General features: G+C 26.8%; 3 protein-coding genes across 3 annotated transcripts; all 3 read right to left on the bottom strand.

Moving 5' to 3' along the window:
• Window positions 1–477: 477 nt before the first annotated feature.
• On the bottom strand, window positions 478–1402 carry LOC124955265. Its single transcript, XM_047509432.1, has 4 exons — window positions 1076–1402; window positions 811–995; window positions 608–740; window positions 478–522 (listed from the first exon to the last, which is right to left on the bottom strand). The coding sequence occupies exons 1-4, from the start codon at window positions 1220–1222 to the stop codon at window positions 478–480; spliced, it is 510 nt and encodes a 169-aa protein (XP_047365388.1). The 5' UTR covers window positions 1223–1402.
• Window positions 1403–2514: 1112 nt separating this feature from the next.
• LOC124955264 lies at window positions 2515–10773 on the bottom strand. The gene is made up of 27 exons (XM_047509431.1): window positions 10628–10773; window positions 10362–10481; window positions 10165–10282; window positions 9801–10062; window positions 9556–9675; window positions 9351–9441; window positions 9093–9229; window positions 8816–8948; window positions 8689–8736; window positions 6974–7093; window positions 6777–6894; window positions 6413–6674; window positions 6203–6322; window positions 6035–6125; window positions 5791–5927; window positions 5519–5651; window positions 5409–5446; window positions 5039–5111; window positions 4251–4496; window positions 4054–4173; window positions 3867–3984; window positions 3499–3760; window positions 3291–3410; window positions 3116–3206; window positions 2903–3039; window positions 2638–2770; window positions 2515–2565 (listed from the first exon to the last, which is right to left on the bottom strand). Exons 1-27 carry the CDS (start codon window positions 10763–10765, stop codon window positions 2515–2517), a joined length of 3537 nt encoding a protein of 1178 aa, XP_047365387.1. The 5' UTR covers window positions 10766–10773.
• A 533-nt stretch (window positions 10774–11306) lies between these two features.
• Window positions 11307–25065, bottom strand: LOC124955263. The gene is made up of 43 exons (XM_047509429.1): window positions 24916–25065; window positions 24671–24790; window positions 24358–24475; window positions 24027–24288; window positions 23825–23947; window positions 23618–23708; window positions 23414–23550; window positions 23206–23338; window positions 23104–23133; window positions 22329–22496; window positions 22111–22230; window positions 21783–21900; window positions 21445–21706; window positions 21244–21366; window positions 21028–21118; window positions 20823–20959; window positions 20614–20746; window positions 19736–19903; window positions 19484–19637; window positions 18842–18932; window positions 18641–18763; window positions 18438–18528; window positions 18231–18367; window positions 18027–18159; window positions 17922–17951; window positions 17695–17747; window positions 17559–17643; window positions 15964–16104; window positions 15708–15827; window positions 15485–15602; window positions 15131–15392; window positions 14935–15054; window positions 14774–14864; window positions 14548–14687; window positions 14263–14395; window positions 13039–13158; window positions 12852–12969; window positions 12475–12739; window positions 12209–12340; window positions 12041–12131; window positions 11829–11965; window positions 11618–11750; window positions 11307–11520 (listed from the first exon to the last, which is right to left on the bottom strand). The coding sequence occupies exons 1-43, from the start codon at window positions 25057–25059 to the stop codon at window positions 11470–11472; spliced, it is 5547 nt and encodes a 1848-aa protein (XP_047365385.1). The 5' UTR covers window positions 25060–25065; the 3' UTR covers window positions 11307–11469.
• Window positions 25066–25449: the final 384 nt, after the last annotated feature.

The following is a 25449-nucleotide window of genomic DNA, read 5'->3' as shown; positions in this document are numbered from 1 at the left end:
ATACGATAGTGTATATTTTTACGATCATATTATTTATATCAGAAATTATGTTATAGGTTATTTCTTTGGTGCAAGAAAAGAAAAAATTCATTTGAAAATTTGCGCGGTTAGTTTGAATTATGTCGTGCTGCACTAGCGACAATGTCGTTGTTGGTATTAGAATGCGTGAAAATACTGAAAAAATTCTGTAAGTAATTTAATAATTAAAATATTTGTGTATATAATATATATATATATATATATATATATATATATATTCGTTTATATAAATTTAGTTTATAAATCAATTAGATTTACATTAGATGTGTTTTATTTTTTACGTAAGTAATAATAACCTTAGTTATTAGAACGTGATGTCTTTTCGTTTATGCGATGCACACTGATACAAATTTTATATTAAGAAAAATTTCTTTTTTTTTTTTTTAATTTTTATATTTTTTTTCTATATTATTACTTATACTTCATACTATGATTGCTTTATGGATAAATGCAGAGAAGTATCGAAGATGCCATAGATAAAAGCTGTGTAAAAAAAAAAAAAAGAATGAAATTATTTTGATAGTTTATGTTTTAATATATATATATTAAGAGAATATGAAATATTTACCAATACTGTTATAGTTATAAAACATATAACTCTATATAATGTACCCATGTAATATACTTCAAGTTTCAATGGTGTTAAACATCCAGGACGATAGGTATTCCATGGTGTTGGATACAATGAGCATGACTTTTGACTGGTGATAACAACAATGATCATTTTATATTAAAAATTGATAATAACATTCTTTACCATTATCTTTATACCTATTTGATATCACAGATACATTATATTCATCGACAGATGATGAACAACAAGATATTGGAATATGGCAAATGTAAAGACCTAAAAGATTTATAGAATTTATTTGATCAGTTTTCAAATTGATTCCCTTGAGAAATTTCTCATTTTTACACCAATCCAAATTGCCTTTTGCTCCGCAACATTTAAACTGTACAATATGAGACATATTTTTGAATTATTTATCAAGTGATTATATATTGTTAATTTTATTTATAATATAATCCATACCATTATATGAAATTTATCCAAAGTAGATGAAGAAAAGTTTATTGTTTTAGAATTGATCATTGAGAGCATATTCATTTCCACATTTTTTAAAATCTTAATTTCTATTCTATCTTGAATGGAAGCAATGAATAGCATAACTAATGCCATAATTAAAGAAGTAGCTGCATGCTAAAAGAAGGAAATAGATGTTTAATATGAAAAAATAAGATGTAACGTTTATGTTGCCACCAACTATTGCTCTTTTTTGTCGTCCTTTGTGAAGGAAATAAAGTGCGATAATAGAATAGATCAAGAGTACTAAGGATACAATAATAAAAGTTGTTCGTATTAAATTATGTATTTCTTGTTTTACTATTGTCAGTATAATGTTTTTGTTTATAGCCAGAATTATAGCTGCAGCTAAATGTATGAATCCTGCAAGCTAAAAATAATAATTACATAATATATGTCAATGAATTATTGAACATTTTACCCACCAAAATAATACAATCAAGTGTAATCTCTAAGACATGCATATTATATGTTAAAGTCCATATTTTGTACACACTTTGCCATTTTGTATTTTCTTTAGGTGATGTTGTTACAGATAATGTTTTTTGATGATCAACTTTTAAATCTGGAGTGGAAGCAGTGGCACTTCTATGCCAAGCCGTATTCATTACTATATAGTTTTAGATTGATAAGAATATATTGCCATCAATTAGTATCATATCTGTTAATGTATAATATTATAAAAATGTCACACTTTTAGGAAATACCATGGATCTTGTTTTTCTTACAGATTTGAAAGTATCTGTTTCAGTGATTCCTTGCCTAAATAAAGGTGGATGAGGTGAAACATGTCGATGTACAATAGATTTACGTTGGAAATTTGGACTAATTTGACTTGAGGAAGATGCAATTAATGTCTGCCCACAATCAAAGTAAAAATAATTCTAATATAAATACAAAAATCTATTGTTTGGTATATACAATGTACATACTTGATTCGTTGATAGCCGAATGATAGGTGTTTTGATGTATCGCTGATTGCTTAAACATCCTGCAGTTTCACTGAAAAGGCTATAGGATTTATAAATTATTAATGAGATAAATTTTCTTAAAAAAAATAACAAAATGAATCCTTCTATATGTCAGAATTTTTAGAATTATTTTTTTTTTTTTTTCAGTTATTACAACACCTTGTCAAAACATCAGAGGCTACATCCTCAGGAGACAAAATTTGATCTTGTTTTTTCAATGATGGATTAACAGAATTTTTCAAATCATTCCTCTCATCATTTTTATCACAAATTCTTAGATTAGAATTTGAGAAATAATCGACCATGTTTTAAATTATGAATACACATGTAAACGTCATGAATGACAAATGAAAATAGTATAACTTGAAATTGCTCGTATATTTAAACAACTAATAACTTACAAATATCAATGGTTAATTATTGGATTGATAAAAGTACCATGAAGTATGAGGTAGAAGTTTGCACGATCTTGAAGAAATTTTGAGATCAATTAGAAAAATCATATGAATGTATAAATTTATTATTTCTAATTTAGTTTACCGTTGAAAAACCATCCAGACAGTAGACAAATATTTTTCCAGCTGATAACTGAGAAGGATTAAAGCTCCTTCTCATTATCAATATCAGTAGTTTACGTATTTCTATAGGAGCCTCATACCAGAGGCCACTATAACTGAACATATAAAAAAATTTTTTATTATCATATATTTTTATTTAATTACATACGTATATTTATGGAACACTAAATAATGGATTAACTTAATTGTTTCAGATTATTCATTCGGCCAATTTACATGTTACTCACGCTTTGAAATAAACTTCACTGCTGTAGTCTATTATAGTTTGTCCAGATAAACTGGCAACAAATAAATGAAATAATTCGCCAGTTACTAATGCAATATATTTAACTACTTTTATTGATTTACCGTACAACAGTTTTATCTGTAATAATGTATGAAATTATTTTTATGAAAAGAAAGAAAAAACAAAAAATATATGATTCATAATCGACACTTACTTGATATAGACAGATGCTCATACAAAGAATGTTCAAGCCGCATTGTATCAGCAATGAATACGAAAACAAAAGTTCCATGCGTTTGACGAACCTTCGTTTAAAAAATTTCATTCATTAATCGCGACAAAACTTGTTGCAATTAATTTATATAATTTCTTTCTTTTGTAATACTAACTCTAAAGCTCTTATGTGTCCTTTGATAGATAGAGAAACATGCCTGTAACTTTCTTTTCTTTGAAGATCAGATAATCCATCCAATGTCGCGTCGTTCTTTAAGAAGTGTTCCAAACGAAAACTACGATTTGTAAAAATATATTGGGAATAATTTAAATAGAAAAATTTAAAGAAAGTGTAATAAAAATTAATGATAATTTAATTCTCACCTGACGACCGCAAACGCACCACTGACGTGACAACAAAAAACCATAAGTTGAGTATCAATTGCAATTAAAATTGTTATAATAATCATTATGGAAACAAACATGTGAAAATAAATCAAATAAAAATGTTTCTGTTCGTCAATGAAATATTCAGCGAGTACAGGTAATTCCATACGACGACTCTCGTTTAAAGGTATAATTATGTCCATTAAGGGTGGTACAAATGTTACCAATAAAAATAAGAACATGAAAACGTATATATATACTAAAAAAAGGAAATGACAGAAAATTTTGTTTTTCTTTTTTTTTTTTTTTTTTTTGTTTTTGTTCTTTGTTTTTCAGAATAAAATAAACCAGTTTTGGAATCCTACTTGTGTATCCTAAAGTATACATTCTTCCTGAATGAGCAAACTTCTTCATAATGTCAATCTCTTCCTTGGACTTCCACATATTCCAATCCATTATCATATTATCCATAAGCAATTTAATCTACGAGTGTAAGAAAATATTTCATTTTAATTATATTTAATCGGATATAGAACATTATCTTAGACTTACGTCGAGTACACAGAGATCAAAAAAATAATACTTAATGACGACATTAAACGATGTAGCCCAAATAGGTATAACTTCTTTCATGATATCAAAGTTTCCATTAGAAGTGTACAGTTTAAGAAGCTACAATTAATAAAATAAATAAATAAATAAATAAAACAATCTCTTTTTAAGAACTATTAGAAGGATGAAGATCTCACCTGTGTTATGTTGAATGATAATATTGGAATATTTATAAGACAAACACGATGTATACGTGATTTTTTGTACGGCCACAAACCAAGGAAAGATAAAAGACGATAATTAAGTTTATAGAAACGATTCTCGAGGATCTCCATATCGTTAAGAGTACGTAAAACAGAATGAATGATATTTTCTAACGAATTGGAGGGAAGTTTATCCTCCCATAAAATATTCAATAAGATTTCAATCAAGTGTATGACAGGCTTTAGGAGAAATAGATTTTTCTTACAGTCGTTGTTATAACATATGCAAGATAATTACTAGTTTGTAATAGAATTCTTTCAATTGATTATACATCATTCTCGTCGAATATGAAAGAATAAATAAACGATATTTAATTATAAGTTAAAACCCTTGGATTGTCAGAAAATAGAAGGGTCTATTATTCTAGAAGAATAAATCAAATATAGGTAAGAGTATTACTTTGATAACAAACGTATAACACGTATTAATATTTTATCATCAGTTTATCTATTTCAAACCTACTGTGATACATATATACTTCAAACAGGATATAGTGTCTTTACATTACTTGGAAAAATATTTCTTATTTAAAAAGAGAGAGAGAGAGAGAGAGAGAGAGGGAGAGAGAGAAAGGGGCGGGGAAGAGAGAGAGATTAGAAAGATAATTATAAGTTTATTTTCTTCGAATATTGCAGGTAAACAAATTCATTCGATGTATTTCAATGAACGAAGTGGTAAAAAAAAAAAAATAATGATCGTCTATGTCTTGATACGTCTATACCAAATACAATTTATTAGCATTGTAAATAACTAATTCAAGTATATGTCTGTTCACTATCAAAGTAGAAATAATTCTAAATATAAATACAAAAATTAATCATTTATCTTATCAGAGCATACGGAGGCTACATTCTCAAGTAAAAAAAAATGTGATATTCCTTTATTCAATGACTGATTGATAAAAATTTTCATATCATTCCTCTCATTGTAATTTTTATCACAAATTCCTGAATTAGGGAAATAATCAATCATGTTGTGAATTATGAATACACATTGTAAATGTCATGGATGACAATTGAATAACTTGAAATAGATTTTATATTTAAACAATTAATAACTTACAAATATCAATGGTTAATTATTGGACTGACAAAAGTACCATGAAGTATGAGGTAGAAGTTTGCACGATCTTGAAGAAATTTTAAGATCAATTAGAAAAATTATATGAATGTATATATCTGTAAATTCTAATTTAACTTACCGTTGCAAAACCATCCAGACAGTAGATAAATATGTCACCAGCGGTCAGCCGAGAAGGTTCAAGACTTCTTCTCATTATTAATATCAATAATTTACGTACTTCCATAGGCGACTCATACCAGAACCCACTATAACTGTACATATAAAAAAATTAATTATTATCATATGTTTTTTTTATTTATAATATAATATATGTATATATATGAAACACTAAATAATGGATTAATTTAATTGTTTCAGATTATTCACTGAAGTCAATTACATGTTACTCACGCTTTGAAATAAACTTCACTGCTGTAGTCTATTATAGTTTGCCCGGATAAACTGGCAACAAATAAATGAAATAACTCGCCAATGAAAAATGCAATAAATTTAACTGTTTCTACTGAGTTGTTATACAACTTTATTATCTGTGATAAATATTGATTTTTTTTTTATATATTACGCTTATCAAGATTAAAAAGGAAAAAAAAAACATTAATTAAGAATATGTATATTAATTATAATCGATGCTTACTTGATACAGACAAATGCTCATACAAACGATGTTCAAGCCACATTGCATCAGCAAAGAATATGAAAATAATGATTCCATGCGTTTGACGAATCTTCGTTTGAAAAAATTTCATTGATTAATCAGAATGAAATTTGTTGCAATGAATATTTACTATATCATAATACTAACTCTAATGCTCTCTTGTGTCCTTTGATAGATAACGAAACATGTTTATAACATTCTTTCCTTTGAAGATCGGACAATTCGTCGAGAGTGACATCATTTTTCAAAAAGTGTTCCAAACGAAAACTACATTTTATAAATGTATAATTGCAAATCATTCAACTAAGAATGATGTCAAAAGAGTAGAAGACAAATTATCAACAATTAAATTCTCACCCTACGACCGCAAATGTACCGCTAACGTGACAACAAAAGACCATCAGTTGTGTATCAGTTGCAATTAATACTGTTATACTAATTGTTATTGTAACAGCCATGTGACAATAAATTAAATAGAAATGTTTCTTTTCGTCAAGGAAGTATTCACCGACGACAGGTAATTCCATATGACGACTTTCGTTTAATGGCATAATAACATCCATTAAGGGTGGAATGAATGTCACCAATAGAAATAATGACATGAAAATGTATATGTATACTGTAAATAGAAATGATGGAAAATTTTGTTTTCTCTATTTTTTTGTTTTTTTTTTTCTTTTCTTTTTTTCAGCGTAAAAGAACATCAGTTTTGGAATCCTACTTGTATATCCTAAAGTATACATTCTTCCCAAATGGGCAAACTTCTTCATAATGTCAATCTCTTCCTTGGATTTCCACATATTCCAATCCAATATCATATTGTCCATGAGCAATTTAATCTAGAAACAGTAAATAAAAATGATGTTTGATATATATATATATATATATATTTGATCATTATTATATGAATATACATACATCAAGTACACTGAGATCAAAAGTATAATACTTAATGACGACATTTAACGATGTAGCCCAAACAGGTATAACTTCTTTCATGACATCGAAATTTCCTTCAGAGGTACATAATTTAAGTATCTATAATCAATGAATTAATTAAATATGTTCTCATTTTGTTTCATTTATTAGATGAATCAAAAGTTACCTGTGTCATATTGATCGATAATATTATGACATTTATTAGACAAACACGACTTAAACGAGATTTTTCGTAGGGCCACAAACCAAGGAAGGATAAAAGACGATAATTAAGTTTATAGAAATGTTTCTCGAAGATGTCCATATCGTTGAGGGAACGTTAAAACAGATTGAATGATATTCGTTGAGAAATGAAAGGGAAGTAACCCTTTGTATATATTTACTGGTAATATTCTTATAAAATATTCATGATGACTCAGTTATGAGTATGACGGATGATTTATGTCAAGTTGATTTCTCGTACGACTATCATTATCACGCAATGTAAGATAATTACTAGTGTGTAATAGAATTCCTTTATTCGATATACATATATACATACATACATCGATCTAACCGTACGAAGGAAAAACGAAAGAGTTTTAATTATAAATTTTTAATCTTTGAATTGTCATGAGACAAAAGACAATCTTTTATATAGATAAAATCAAACTTATGTCAGAGTATTAGTTTGATAAAATACGTATTACACCTATATATCTTACCATCAGTTTACCATCTGTCTATTTCAAACGTACTATGATATATATATGCTTCTAACGATCTATAATGTCTTTACATTAATTGGAAAATATATTTCTTACTTGGAGGAAGAGATATTGCTAATACAATCACAATTTTTTATTTTCTTCGAACATCGTAACTTCGAATATTTACATCTATGCTTTTTGATTCATTTATTAGGTTTGTTTCAATGAACAGTGTAATCATGTAAATCTTCATTATTTAAAATACGATTTATTAATGTTCCAAGTAATTCATTTTTTTCCGATGACAACAATAATGATTCAGGTAAATATTTAAACGATCGTTAATACTTTACATTCCTATAATAATACAATCATACATACATGTTATATATTAAATTATATATTCTATATATTTTTTGATCATCTTATATATTCATTAAATGATGTAATTGAGAATACTGATTTTTGATAGTCATCTTTTACTACACTTTTATATTCTTGATATTATAGTTTTAAAATAATAAAAATATATTGCCAACAATTATTATATTAGATATTTTGCGGTTTCCCTGAAAAAAGGTTTGGAAAGTAAATAAATTAAAAAATTAATTAATAAGATGAATTCTCTTTATAAGAAAAAAAAAAAAAAAAAAAAAAAAAAAAAAAAAAAAAGAAGAAAAACAAAATGAGTACTTCTAATCGTTTAGCAGAATTTACAAAATAATTGCTTTTGTTGTTTCAAATAAATGACAAAACTTTGTCAAAGTATTTTTTTTTTTTTTTTTTTTTTTCTGGAAAAATGAATTAACAATATTTTTCGTATTAATTCTCACATCATTTTTATTACGAATTATTAAAATAGAAAGTTTGAGAAATAATCGTCGACGTTTTGAATTATGAATTTAAATGTAATTGTCACGAATGATGATAGACAAATTGAAGGATCATTTGAAATTGCTCTTATATTTAAACAACTAAAAATTTACAAATGTCAATGTTTAATTATTGAACCGATGAAAGTACCATGAAGTATGAGGTAGAAGTTCGTAGGATCTTAAAAAAAAATATTTTGAGATAAATTATTAAAAATCAATACAAACGTAGAAATTTGTAATGTAGTTATTTAGCTTACAGTTGAAAAACCATCCAGACAATAGATATATATTTTTCCGGCTGATAAACGAGAAGGTTCAAGACTTCTTTTCATAATCAATATTAATAATTTTCGTACTTCTATCGGCGCCTCGTACCAAAGTCCACTATAACTGTACATATAAAAATAATTAATTATTATATATATATATATCTTTTTATTTATAACGTATATATTTATATCTATGAACAGATTATATGGATAATGAATTAATTAAATTGTTTCAAATTGTTCTTTTAAATTGTTTCAGACTTACGCTTTAAAATAAACTTCGCTGCTGGAATCTATTATATTTTGTCCGGCCAAACTGGCAAATAATAAATGGAATAACTCACCGAGTACCATTGCAATAAATTTAATAGCTTCTATCGATTCATCATACAAAACTGCTACCTGTAATGAAAAAAAAAAAAAAAAAAAAAAAAAGAAAAAAAAATGAAATTTCTTTTTTACAGATAAAAAGAAAATTTATAGAAAAGAAGAGAGAATATAGAAAATTATTTTCAGAACTCACTTGATAAAGACAAACGCTCATACAAAGAATATTCAAGCCGCATTGCATCAGCAAAGAATGCGAAAACAAAGATTCCAAGTGTTTGACGAACCTTCGTTTGAAAATATTTTTATTCATTAATCGCGACATAACTTGTCGTGCAATTAATTATTTATAACAATTATATTTATAACAATTATAATTATTTTGTTTTTATAATACTAACTCTAATGCTCTCTTGTGTCCTTTGATCGAAAGCGAAACATGATTGTAACATTCTTTCTTTTGTAGATCGGTCAATCCATCCTGAATGGTGTTGTTCTTAAGGAAGTGTTCCAAACGAAAACTACATTTTACAAATGTATATTGCAAATCGTTTGAGTAAAAATGATATTGAGAAAGTAGAAGAAAAAAAAAAAAAGAAAAGAAAAGAAAAGAAAAGAAAATAATTATCAACAATTTAATTCTCACCCTACTACCGAAAATACACCGCTAACGTGACAACAAAATATCATCAATTGTGTATCAGTGGCAATGAATGCCGTTACATTGATCATTATTGAAATAGCCATGTGACAATACATCAAATAGAAATATTTTTCTTCGTCAACGAAATATTCTCCGAGGACAGGTAATTTCATATGACGACTCTCGTTTAATGGTATGATTACGTCCATTAAGGGTGGTATAAACGTAACCAAAAGAAATAATGATGTAACAGCGTATATGTATACTAGAGAAAGAGAGAGAGAAAAAAAAAAGAAATTGACGGGAAGTTATCGTTTCCACCCCCTTTTTTTTTCAGCATAAAAGAACACCAGTTTTGTAATCCTACTTGTATATCCTAAAGTATATATTCTTCCCAAATGGGCAAACCTCTTCATAATATCAATCTCTTCCTTAGACTTCCACATATTCCAATCTATTATCATATCATCAATAAGCGATTTAACCTACGTACATAAATAAAAATTACGTCTTTTATTGTATTTAATAATTTATGATATAGAATATTATAATGGAGATACATACATCGAGTACACTGAAATCAAAAAGATAATACTTAATAATGACGATCGATGATCCAATCCATATTGGTATAACGTCTTTAATGATATCAAAGTTTCCTTTGGAAGTATACAATTTAAGAATCTATAAATCAATGATGTAAATAAGTTTGGTCTTTTTTTTTTTTTTTTTTTTTTTTTTTTTTGATCAATTAATTAGACGTATGTATATTAATAATGTATATTATAATGACATGTATTTATTTATATATATATATATATATATATTACCTGTGTTAAGTTGAACGATAGCATCGGTATATTCATAAGAAAAACACGGCTTAAACGAGATTTTTCATATGGCCATAAACCAAGGAAGGATAATAGACGATAATTAATTTTATAGAAATGATTCTTGAAGATATCCATATCGTTAAGAGAATGTAAGAGAGACTGAATGATATTTTTTTATAAAGTCAGAGGGAAATTTTACATCGTGTAAAATATTCAATAAGACTTCAATCATTGAGTATGACAGGGGTTACGAGAAATAGATTTCTCTTAGAGGTATTATTATCACGAATGGAAAGTAATTGTTGGCGTATAATAAAATTCTATCATTCAATGTAGTTGTATTATAATCTGATACGATAAGAAGATAGAATATATGTACATGCGTTTTTTAATTCTAAGTTGGAACCCTTGGATTGTCATGAAATAAAAAGTCTCTTTGATAGAACCTTTAATAATAAATCTATAATACGTATTAATATTTTATTATTGCTTTCTACTTGAGACGTATTGTGATATATACATAGTTATAAGAGTATATAGTGTCTTTACATTACTTTGAAAAATACTTCTTACTCGGAGGTGAAAAAGAAAGAAAAAAAGAGAAAGAAAGAAAGAGAGAGAGAGAGAGAGAGAGAGAGAGAGAGAGAGAGAGAGAGAGAGAGAGAGAGAGAGAGAAAGAGAATTTATAAAGACAATTACAAGTTTGTTTTCTTCGAATATTGCAATTGTTCTTCTTCAGATATTTACATCAATATCTTTCGTTTCATTCATCAATGAACGATGTGTGAGAAAGAAAATGATCATTCAAGATCTTGATTACTTCAAATAGGATTTATTAATTAATTCATCGAGGACAAAAACATGAAGTATGAGGTAGATGTATGAACGATCTTTAAAAAAAAAAACAAAATATTAGATAATATTAATTATTAAAAATATATTAATATAATTGTGCATAAGTATATATTCTATATGTTATTAATTTACCGTTGAAAAACCTTTCAGACAAAAGACAAATATATTTCCACCGGTTAATTTAGATGGTTTGATGCCTCGTCTTATAACCAAAAGTAATAATTTTCTTATCTCTAATGGTGCCTCATACCAAAGACCATTGTATCTTTAAAAGGTATAAAATAATATATTTGAAATATTTTTTGAAGATTATTTCATCGTCATTGAAATTTTTTTTACGTACGCTTTTAAAAAGATCTCGCTGCTATAATCGATTATTCTTTGTCCGGAATAACATATACAAAATATATGAAATAATTGTGCGGCTAAAAAGGCAATGTATTTGAATGTTTCCGTGGACATGTCCAACAACATTGTCATCTGTAAATATAATGTAATTAATATTAAATCTATGCATTTATTCATTTTAAGATGAACAATGATACTGATGCTTACACGATATAAGGAAACGCTCAAGCATGCGACGTTTACTCCACATTGTATAAGCAAAGGGATTGAGAAAGATGATTCGATAAGATTCGCAAACCTTCATTGAAAATATTCAATCAAAAATCATTTGCACAATTTAGTCGTAATTTGATTATTTCGATATATCATACTAACTCTATAGCTCTGCTGTGGCCTTCGATGGAACATGCAACGTAATTTAATGATTCACGGTAATTAAAATATTTATTCTTTTCATTAATCATAAAAGTAATTTCATTACTTTTCATTAATCGTTCGAAACGAAATCTAAAAGTCAATTCATTTTGTATCAATTATTTGCGATAGATTTTGATTATTATAAAAAAAGAAGAAGAAGAAGAAGAAAGAAAAACAAGGAAAAAGAAAAAAAGAAAAGAAAAGAATAATTAATATTTTTGTACCCTACGACTGAAAACACTCCGCAGGCGTGAGAAGTGAAAACGAAGAATTGTGTATCGGTTGCTATTACAATCGTCATGGCAAGTAAAATTGTTAAAGCCATGTGACAGAAAATGAAATAAAAGTGTTCAGATTGATCGATAAAGTAGTATTCGCCTAAAACGATCGGTTGCAAAGGCCGTGATACGTTTAAAGGTAGAATTACGTCCAGAAGAAGAGGTAAAAACGATATCGATAAATATAATACCGTACTAACGTATATATATACTAAAAAAAAAAAAGAAACCAATATAATAGATCATTTAAAACAAGGATACATATATATAATACATATATATATATATATAACTATTATTAAATAGAAAATATGATATCTTACTGGTATATGCTAAAGTATAAAGGCGACCTTCCTCGGCATATCTTTTAATTATTTCTATTTCTTCCTTGGTATTCCAGATTTTCCAATCGATGATCATTTTATCCAAAAGTTTTCTTATCTGCGAACATCATGCGAGAATATCAAATTCATTGGAAATATTATTTTACAATTATTATTACAAACTTACATTGAACATACCGATGTAATAAGTATAATATTTGATCATCATGTTTATCATCGTTGCTATCGTCGGGACAATTTCAATAATCATATTAAAATCTCCTTTAGAAGTGTACAATTGAAATATCTGTGTAAAATGTATGATTATATTTTAAATCTGTTTTATCATTTTTTTTTTTCTTTTTATTTTTTTCTTTTCTTTTTTTTTTATTATTTTCCTCGCTATTAATGCCGATGATCAATGATCACCTGTGTCATGTTGAAAGACATCAATGCAATGTTCAAAAAGTATAAACGAAATAAATGAGATTTTTTATCCTGATAAGGCCATAAACCTACGAAGGATAATAATCGATTATTGAGCTTGTAGAAATGACGTTGAAATATATCCATGTTGTACTGATGAAGTTAACATACTGAAGAATAGTTTCTGTAAGAAGCTAAAGAAAGCTCTCTCTCTCTCTCTCTCTTTTTCTCTTTTTCTCTTTTTTTCTATCTCTCTCTCCCTTTTAGCTGGGCGTTTCTTTATAAAATATTCAAAGACTACTGAGCAAAGGATATCAAGCTGGTACGTACCGAGGAATGGTTATTATGTATCATTGAAGGTGGACAGATTAATAACATACGTCATTGTAAGTTCATTATTTTCTTTGGATGTTAACGAAGAAGGGCAAGTTTTAATTATCTCTTTCACAACGTGACATTTGATATTTTTCAAAAGGAAATGTCTTTCTAACGAACAATCAATCAATGACGAGAATCAATTAATGATTTAACTTGTTACTTTGACTTGTATTTATCTGTCTAATATCTTGTTACTTCGTTTCACATTAGTTTCTCGTTTACCTTTGACAAAGTCGTTAGGGATATGTAAAGTTTCACTTCAATCGTTACGTATTATTATTTTGTTGTTAATTAAAAAAAAAAAAAAAATTATAAATATTTTAAGAGTGAGTGTATTTCGTTAAAAAATAAAACATGTTTTTCATTTTTTTTACAGATAAACAAAAGTATTGCATTCTATTATATAAAAGTACAATTTTTTTAATGATCGTTCTCGATTAATGTACCGATAAAAGTACCATGAAGTATGAGGTCGACGTGCGTAAGATCTTAAAGAGGAAAAAATAATATATTACAAGGTTTGTATATATGTATGTATGTGTACACATATATAATATATATTTACGTTTAAATTGGTTATAAGTTAATTAATGGAATTTGTGCTTACCGTTCCAAAACTTTCTATACAAAAGATGAAGATCTTTCCAGCAGTCAAATTCGATTGTTCGACACTTCTTTTCATTATTAATAATAATAATTTATTTATTTCTTTTGGTGCTTCGTACCACATTGAATTATAACTAAAAATTATTAAATATCATTGAATCATGATAAAGTATAATTTATGATAATTATATTTCAATTCAATATTGATATTATTATTGTTGCAAAATTCAATATCTTGAATTCTCTCTTGCTTTTTTTTTTTCGTTTTTCTTTTAATCAAACTTACGCTTTTCCACCTATATTAGTACTATGATCTATTATCATTTGTCCGGCATAAGAAGTATAAAACATGTGGAATAGTTGACCAATTACAAAAAGAACATATCGTAAAACTTCATCGAATCGTTTCCCCATTTCTTTATTAATCTATAATGCCCATCAAATTGATATACAATTGTTAATCATTTAAACCGATTATAATATATATATATATATATAACAAAATTGCTTACCCGATACAAAGAAATGGACATGCAAATTATATTGATACCGCTTTGTAGGAGCAAAGAATATGAAAATGAAGATTCGATATAATTGGCGAACCTTCAGTAGAAAAAACCATTTTAAACATGTGGATTTAATAGACACATGCTATCTCTGTTTTCATACTAACTCTATAGCCCTTCTGTGACCATTAATGGAAAAGACGAGATTTTCTCTATATCTTTTACGCTGATCATTAGTCCAATTCTTTATTACATATGCGTCCTTTAAAAAATCTTCCAGACGATATCTATGATTTATAAAATTTATCTTGAAATATTATTTAATTCTAATATAGGTCATTCAACGAGGATTATTTATCTTACCCTATAACCGCAAATGCACTGCAAACGTGATAAGTAAAGATCATAAGTTGGATATCGGCAGCTATTAAAACTGTCACAGATATTAATAGGGATATAAACACATGGAAATAAATTGGATAAAAATATTTATCCTGATCTAGGAAATATTCGCATATAATTGGTAATTTTAAAGGACGAGATTCGTTAAGGGGTTGAATTATATCCATCATACGTGGCACGAAGATAACACCTAAGAATACTATCGAGGTAAAATATGCATATACTAGAAAAAAAAAGAAAAAAAAAAAATGAAAAAAAGAAGATAATATTTTATTAAATTGATCGTATATGATCTATGAATGAATCAGCTCTTACCAGCGTATATTAAACTATATAATCGTCCTTCCTTAGCGTACTTCGTCATAATTTCAATGTCTTTTTCGGTATTCCAAATTTTCCAATCAATGATAATATCATCTAATAATGTTTTCATCTGGGTAGAAAAAACAAAAGGAAAAAAAGAGAAAAGAAAGAAAAGAAACTAAAAGAATCACAGTTTCTCTTAATCTTAATCGCATTGAAATGATAGCACACTTACATTGCACGGGCTTAAATGAATAGTATAATACTTGATAATTGCGTTCATTGATGTACCCCAAACTGGAATAACTTTTAATATAACATCAATATCTTCCTTAGAAGTGTACAATTTTAGAAACTATAATTAAACATATGAAGTAAAATGTGAATCTTTTAATTGATATAATAATATGGTGTATATATATATATATATATATATATATATATACATATATATAAGTGTATGATATGGGAGAAAAAGGGGAATCAATCACCTGAGGTAAATTAAATGATAGTAACATTATATTAACGAGATAAAAGCGCCATGAACGAGACTTTTGATAAGGCCACAATCCAAGAAAATATAAGAGAAGATAGTTACACTTATAAAAGCCACCCTCGAAGATATTCATATTATCATGTCAAAGACACGATACATTCTAAACTAATCCTTCTTCTAAAGAGCATAATGGAAGTTACTCCTACTATGTGGGGAGGGGGGGGGGGAGGTTGGTTTCATGTAAAATATTCAGAACCGTTCGTCGTTCACCCACGAGTAGTCACACGTCTTAGATGTTACGTCAAGAGAATTTATATAGAACCTGTTATTATCATTCAGACATATACGATAATTAATAATACGATCGAACTTCTTTTTTATCATTTTCATTCTCTTTTATCTCAGGTATCATCGTACGTGTATTAAAAGATACTGTTTTAATTATATGTTAGTGATACTCCGCGAAAAGGAAATATGTCTTTGTTACAAGACAGATTACAATTGAAAATATATAATTTTATCTTTTAAGGTAAGAATTCTAGTAAGTAATTTATCTTGTTGTTTACTTGATCCGTTGCATTTTCATTTTAATTTCAATACACGTTAGTTCAATAGTCACTGTTAGTACAAAAAATATCGATTCTTTTTATAAGACGATATATTTTATTTCAAAGATAAGAAAATTATTTTTATTACGGTTTGATAAGTTTTTTTTTTCTCTCATTAAATTATCGATTAATGATTGGATAGATTAATAAGAAGATTTTGGAAAGAGAAAATGAATTGTCTATTATTTCATTTGAAATTACTAATACAAAGAAAGGAAAAAAATATATATATATATATATGTATATATGATTCTATTTAAAATTTATTTTTTTACAATTCTAAAAGAATTCGAAACTATAGAACGATTAAGATTGTCCTTAATTACTTATAATTTATTAATAAAATTGTCTGATATTATTAATAACATTGTCTTAATGCAACGATAAAAGTATCGTATAGTATAAGACAAAAGTTTATTTAACTTTCTTAACTTTGTTGGAGTTTTGTGTTGTGTCAAAAAAAAAAAAAAAAAAAAAAAAAAAAAGAGAAGAAGAAAAAAAAATATCAAATCAAACATTTTGATAAATTTAAAAGAAATATTTTTTTACAAATTCAATACTTACGTTTTCAAATAAACATTGTTACTGTCGTTTATTATTTTTTGTTTAGAATAACTTTTGTTTAGAAAAAATATGTGTGAAATCTATTGGACTATTAGAAAGGCGACATATTTGAAGACATCCATTGATTGTCACCTATCAACAATTAATAATTGTATTGTCAGGAAAAATTATTCAAATATATGCAACATCATTGTTAAAGATAATATTGAATATATTAATGTTACTTACTCGATAAAAAGTAATACTTTTTGTCATGATAAAAGAAATCAAAATTATTTTGTGCTAGTGTATAAATTAATATTGTTTAATTCTATAAAAAAGAAAATAGTCATTTGAAAATTTAATAAATGGTTTTTTTCTTTTCAGCTTTTATGCACGTGAGTTCGAATAGGTGTCAGGAAAATAAAGCGGTGTATACTACTGGTTGATTCATACTCATCGCACATGCTATACTCGTCACGATAAAAGTGTAGGACTCCGAAAGACCATAATTTTCTTCCCGCCTACATATGGATATATATGTAAAAAGAAAGAAAAAGAAAATAATAACAAACAAAATATTGCAAACGTTGTGCATTATAATTTCTTTTGTTGATTCTTTTGACATCTGCTCAAAAATAACATTAAAAGATTATTGCAAATCGAAGAATTATTACAAATAATCAATCAACACCAATGGATAATACGATAAAAATTTTCTATTTTTATATAAGTCAAAACATTATGTTGAATAACTACAGATAATTAATATTATTCATAACTAATACGTTGATATAATTACCATGAGATACGAACCGGATGTTTGGAGAATCTTAAAAAAGAAAAAAATTTATTATTTATTAAATGAACTTAAAATATATCAAATTGATCTTTAAAATTAGTTTACCTTCGCAAAAGTTTCTAAACAAAATATAAATGTTTTTCCAGCAGTCAAATAACAAGGTTCCATACTTCGTCGTATTATTAATAACACTAATCTATGAATTTCAATTGGCGCTTTGTACCATAGACCATTATATCTATAAAAATAATCAATTTTTAAGATAAAAATTAATTAATAGTAACTTTTGTTTTATCATATCACGCTTACGCTTTAGTACGTATATCAGTACTGTAATCTATCATTCTTTGACCTGGATAACATATACATAAAAGATGAACAAACTGAGCACAAGAATAAGCAAAAAATCTAAATGCTTCTGATATTTTATCCAGCAACATTAATATCTATAACAATAAATATGAAGAAGGAAAAAGGCATATTTTAAATATAGAAATAAAAAAAATAGAAACTTACTTGGAACATAGAAACGCTCAAACATATCAGTCCTACGCAAGATTGCATAAGAAAAGATACCGAATAACAAGATTCAATGAGTTCAGCAAACCTTTCGGAAAAATATATGAATTAGTTAGTAGAGCGACGAACTCATTATATGCGTAATACCATTATATATAATTTTTAATATTAATTTATATTAAAAGTAGTCTCATACTAACTTCAATGCTCTTTTATGATTTTTAATAGTATGTACTACGTTATTGAAAATCATTTTTTTTTTTTGATTATCCAATAAAATTTTAGAATCGATCTGATCGTGCAACAAGTGTTCCAGACGAAATCTACAATTTTATATGGAATTAATATTGCTACAAAATATAGCAGGAAAATTTTTATAGAAAAGAAGGGATCTTTTTTACCCTACTATGGCAAATAAACCACATATGTGTGAATTAAAAACCAAAAATAAACTATCCGTAGCAATGAGTAGAGTAATTGCAATCGTAATTTCTATACACATGTGACAATAAATCTCATAGAAATATTCATTTTCGTCGATGAAATAATAAGCTCTAATTATATTTTTCAATGGGCGAGACTCGTTCAAAGGTAGAATGACATCCATCAGACATGGAAAAAGTGGTATAACAAGGAACATTGTCATACATGTGTATATGTATGCTATAAAAAAAAGGTTATTCATTTTCATCTAGCAGAAAAAAATTATTTTATATTAAATGTTCTTATATATTTACATGTATAAAAAAATGTAAAATATTTTCCTTCGTCGGCAAATTTGTGCATGATATTCATTTCTTCTCGAGTTTTGCATTTTTGCCAATTGTTAACGATATTTTTCAAAAGATCCTGAATCTGCAATAATAATTTCTACATTAAGAGTATACTTTACATTTATTACTATAATTATTAAAAAAAAAAAAAAAAAAAAAAAAAAAAAAAAAAAAAAAAAAAAAAAAAAAAAAAAAAAAGAAAAAAAAAAAAAAAAAAAAAAAATATCCATCAAAGAAAAGGTACAATATTATTATTTATTATTATATTACTTTTGGCTATTAAATTAATTAGAAGAAAACTTACATCATTTCTTTGAATCTGATAGGTGTAATATTTAATAGCTATAATGATAAAACCACATATACTTGGTGTAGTTTCGAGTATCATATCGATGTTTCCATTACAGGTAAGAATCAATGCTACCTAATCGATAATCTTATAGTTAACAAAATAATTTAATTGAAATTTCGTTAAATGTATACACATACACATATACAATCATATATTAAATCTGTAAATACCTGTGTTATAACAAAAATGATAAATATAAAATTAACAATGCATCTACGGAAAAAACAATCAATCGAATTCTGATAAGGCCATTGTCCTATCAGCACTAATAAACGTTTATTGAATTTATAGTAATGATGCTCGAAACTATCCATAACGTTACGAAAGCGTAAAGCATTCTAAAGTTATCGATGTAAATGTAAGATACCCCTTTCACTGGGCGGATCAGCATAAAATAATCATAGCTTTTTTTCTTATAGAGAATGCCCATCGTGTTACTTGCATATTTTATCACGTCGAACGAGAAACGATGTATTGACAGGTATTAATTTGCTGTCAGGTGACAAGAAGAAAAAATATTTCCTCATGGAAAAGGAAATTGAAAGTATATAATTTTCTTTATCTACAGAAAACCTTCACACCTTCATTGTCTTCCTTACACAAAGTTAAATTTATTATTTATTTAATTGATTTTCTTTCTACGGATAAATCTATTCACCTGTTTTTATGCATACTCAGTAACGCTGTATTGTTATACTAACATAAGTTTTTAATTTATCATTTATTCATATCATTTAAATTAATACAAATTTAAACTAATTTTCAAGATAGAAGATCTTCATCAATTTTGAATGAAGAATTGTCAATGTCTAAGGATTATTGAAATTGATTAATCAATATCAACAAGTAAACGATTCAAAGTTTTATTTTTGCCTAAATAAAAATATTGTATTTAATAACTACAATTAATTAATATTATTGATAACTAATGCGTCGATACAATCACCATGAAGTACGAACCAGAAGTTTGCAAAATCTTAAAAAAGAAAAATTATTATATAATAAGTGAATGTAAAATATAGCAAATCGATCTTCAAAATTTGTTTACCTTTGAAAAAGTTTCTAAACAAAATATAAATATTTTTCCAGCAGTCAAATAACAAGGTTCCATACTTCGTCGTATTATTAATAACACTAATCTATGAATTTCAATTGGTGCTTCGTACCACAATCCATTATATCTATAAAAAGAAATGATCGATTTTTATTATGAAGATTCATTAATAATTACACTTGTTCATATTAATCTAATCTTACGCTTTAATGTGTATATCAGTACTGTAATCTATCATTCTTTGTCCAGGATAACATATACATAAAAGATGAAGAAATTGTGCAGATGAAAAAGCGATGAACCTAAATGCTTCTGCTCTTTTATCCAGCAACATTAATACCTATAACAATAAATATAATGAGGGAAAAAAATATATGTTAAATAGAGAAATAAAAAATTGAAACTTACTAGAAACATAGAAACGCTCAAACATATCAATCCCAAAAAAGACTGTACAAGAAAAGGTATCGAATAACAAGATTCAATAAGTTCAGCAAACCTTTTGGAAAAATATTTGAATTAATTAGAAGAGCGACGAAATCATTCCATGCGTAAGTCCATTATATATAATTTTTAATATCAAATTTTAATATTAATTTATATTAAAAGTAGTTTCATACTAACTCCAATGCTCTTTTATGATTTTTAATAGTATGTACTACGTTATTGAAAACCATTTTTCTTTTTTGATTATCCAATAAAATTTTAGAATCGATCTGATCGTGCAACAAGTGTTCCAGACGAAATCTACAATTTTATATGGAATTAATATTGCTACAAAATATAGCAGGAAAATTTTTATAGAAAAGAAGGGATCTTCTTTACCCTACTATGGCAAATAAACCACATATGTGTGAATTAAAAACCAAAAATAAACTATCCGTAGCAATGAGTACTGTAATTGCAATCGTAATTTCTATACACATGTGACAATAAATCGCATAGAAATATTCTTTTTCGTCAATGAAGTAATAGCCTCTAATTACACTTCTCAATGGGCGAGACTCGTTCAAAGGTAGAATGACATCCATCAGACGTGGTAAAAGTGGAGTAATAAGGAACATTATCATACATGTATATATATATACTATAAAAAAAAAAGGTACCAATCTTCATTTCAAGAAAGAAATTATTTTATATAATAAATGTTTTTGAATATTCACTTATATAGACGAACGTAATAAATCTTCCTTCGCCGGCAAATTTGTGCATGATATCCATTTCTTCTCGAGTTTTCAATATTTGCCAATTGTTAACAACGTGTTTCAAAAGAATCCGAATCTGTAAAAATAATTTGTACATAAAGAATAATATTTTACATTTATTGTTACAATAATAATAATAAAAAAAAAAAAAAAAAAAAAAAAAGGGAGAGAGAAAAAAAACGAACTAATATGAGAGTATAAAAAATGTATAAAAAACGAATTGAAGTATTATTATTTACTATTATATTTATTACAACTATTAAATTAATTGAAGAAATTAACTTACTTTATTTCTCTGAACTTGATAGCTATAATATTTAATAACCATAGCGATAAAACCACATATAAATGGTATACTTTCGAGTATAATGTCGATATTTCCATTACAGGTACAAATCAATGCCACCTAATCGATAATCTTATAGTTAACACAATAAATTAATTAAAATTTCTTTAAATACAAGTGCATACACGTACACAGTCATAAGTGAAATTTGTTAATACCTGTGTGATAGTAAAAACGATAAATATAAAATTTACAATGCATCTACCGAAAAAACGATCATACGAATTCTGATAAGGCCATTGCCCTACCATCATCAATAAACGCTTGTTAACTTTATAGTAAGGGTGGTCGAAAGTATCCATAACGTTTCGAGGGCGTAAAGCGTTCTAAAGTTATCGATGTAAGTACAAACTACCCCTTTCACTGGGCGGATCAGCATAAAATAATCATAGCTTTTTTTTCTTATAGAGAATGGCCCTTCGTATTATTTGCATATTATAATACGTCGAACGAGAAACGAAATATTGACAGGTATTAATTTGCTGTCAGGTGACAAGAAAAAAAAATATTTTCTGATAGAAAAGGAAATTGAAAGTATGTAATTTTCTTTATCTGCAGAAAAACTTCATACCTTTGTCGTTCCCCAATTCAAATTTATTATTTAATTGATTTTTCTCCCTTACGGATAAATTTACTTATCTATTTTATTTTATACTTAGTACTGTGCTCATTGTAATCTTATATCAATATAGAATTTGAATTTCTCGTTTATTCATATCATTCAAATTAATACGAATTTAAACTAATTTTCAAGACAGAAGATCTTCATCAATTTTGAATAAAGAATTGTCAACGTCTAAGGATTATTGAAATTGATTAATCAATATCAACAAGTAAACGATTCAAAGTTTTATTTTTGCCTAAATAAAAATTTTGTATTTAATAACTACAATTAATTAATATTATTGATAACTAATGCGTCGATACAATCACCATGAAGTACGAACCAGAAGTTTGCAAAATCTTAAAAAAGAAAAATTATTATATAATAAGTGAATGTAAAATATAGCAAATCAATTTTCAAAATTTGTTTACCTTTGAAAAAGTTTCTAAACAAAATATAAATGTTTTTCCAGCAGTCAAATAACAAGGTTCCATACTTCGTCGTATTATTAGTAACACTAATCTATGAATTTCAATTGGTGCTTCGTACCACAATCCATTATATCTGTAAAAGAAATGATCGATTTTTATTATGAAGATTCATTATTAATTACACTTGTTCATATTAATCTAATCTTACGCTTTAATACGTATATCAGTACTGTAATCTATCATTCTTTGTCCAGGATAACATATACATAAAAGATGAAGAAATTGAGCACATGCGAAAATCAAAAATGTGAGTGCTTCTGGTGGTTTGTCAAGTGACATTAATATCTAAAACGGTAAATATAAAGAAGACATGAAATTTATTTTCATTATAGAAATAAATGGAAAAACTTACTAGAAACATAGAAATGCTCAAACATATCAAACCCAAAAAAGCTTGTATAAGGAAAGATATTGAATAAGAAGATTCAATAAGTTCAGCAAACCTTTTGGGAAAAATATTTGAATTAATTAGAAGAGCGACGAATTCATTCAATGCGTAAGTCACTATATAATAATAATTTCTAGTATTAATTTATATTAAAAGTATGCTCATACTAACTCCAATGCTCTTTTGTGATTTTTAATAGAATGTACAAAGTTGTCGATACATAGTTTTCTTATTTGACGATCCAATAAAATTTCCGAGTCAATCCGATTGAACAACAAATGTTCTAAACGAAAACTATAATTTTATATAGTGTCAATCTTATTATAAAATATATCAATTAGAATTTATAGAGAAAAGATAATATCTTTCTTACCCTACAGCAGAAAACAAACCGCATATGTGTGAATTAAAAACCAAAAATAAACTATCTGAAGCAATTAATACAGTAATTCCAACCGTAATTTCTATACTCATGTGACAATAAATAGAATAGAAGTATTCATTTCCGTCGACGAAGTAATAACTCTTAATTATTGATCTCAAAGGGCGAGACTCGTTTAAAGGTACGATGATATCCATAAGACGCGGAAAAAATGGCAATATAAGGAAAAATATCATACATATGTATATATATGCTGTATAAAAGGGAATATCGATCTTTATCTAAAAAAATATAATATTTCATAAGATTTTTGAATATTTACTTATATAGACCAACGTAAAGAATCTTCCTTCGCCGGCAAATTCGTGCATGATATTCATTTCCTCTCGTGTTTCCCATATTTGCCAATTTTTAACAATATGTTTCAGAAGATACTGCATCTGCAAAGATAAATTCTAGATTAATAAAATACTTTATATTTATTGTTGCAAATAGTATGAAATCAAACAATGTAAAAGAGAGCCAGAGAAAAAGAGAGAGAGAAAAAAAGTCTTCTAAGAAAAAGACTTTTATTAAAGATTATTATTTATTATTAATTTTATATCAACTATCAAATTAATTGAAAGGTTACTTACGTTATTCCTTTGAATCTGATATGTGTAATATTTTATTACCATAGCGATAAAAACGCATATAAATGGTACACTCTCGAGTATCACATCAATATTTCCATTACAGGTAGAAACCAGTGCAATCTATCGATAATCTTATAGTTAACACTATAATTAACTAAACATTCATACACATATATACACGTGCGTTGATATATATATATATATATATATATATATATATATATATATATCAAATCTGTTAATACCTGTGTGATAGCAAATCCGGTAAATATGAAATTCACAAAACATCTACGGAAAAAACGATCATATGAATTCTGATAAGGCCATTGCCCTATCAGCACTAATAAACGTTTGTTAACTTTGTAGTAAGGGTGATCGAAAATATCCATAACGTTTCGAAAGCGTAAGTCATTCTAAAGTTATCGAAGGAAGGAAAAGCTCCCCTTTTACGAGGGCGGATCAACATAAAATAATCAGTACTTCTTCTTCTTGCAGGCAATCCCTCCACCCGTTATCTGCACATTGTGTCTGATCGTAAGAAAAAAGAAATAAGGACAGGTACCAATTTACCTTCAACTTGTACGAAGAAATAATATTTCCAATGGAATATTTCTTGAAAGTATGTAATTTTCTATTTGAAAAACTTTAAACGTATGTAACATCCTCTGTACAAAATCGAAATGATTAATTCATCGATTTTTCTTCTTATGGCTTAATATACTCCGTTACTTTATTGTATACTTAGTACTGTGTATGCATTATAGTCTCTTATAGCAACA

The sequence above is a fragment of the Vespa velutina genome, chromosome 17, assembly GCF_912470025.1.
Source record: "Vespa velutina chromosome 17, iVesVel2.1, whole genome shotgun sequence".
Lineage (NCBI taxonomy): Eukaryota > Metazoa > Arthropoda > Insecta > Hymenoptera > Vespidae > Vespa > Vespa velutina.
This window is presented reverse-complemented; position numbering and strand designations above follow the sequence as displayed.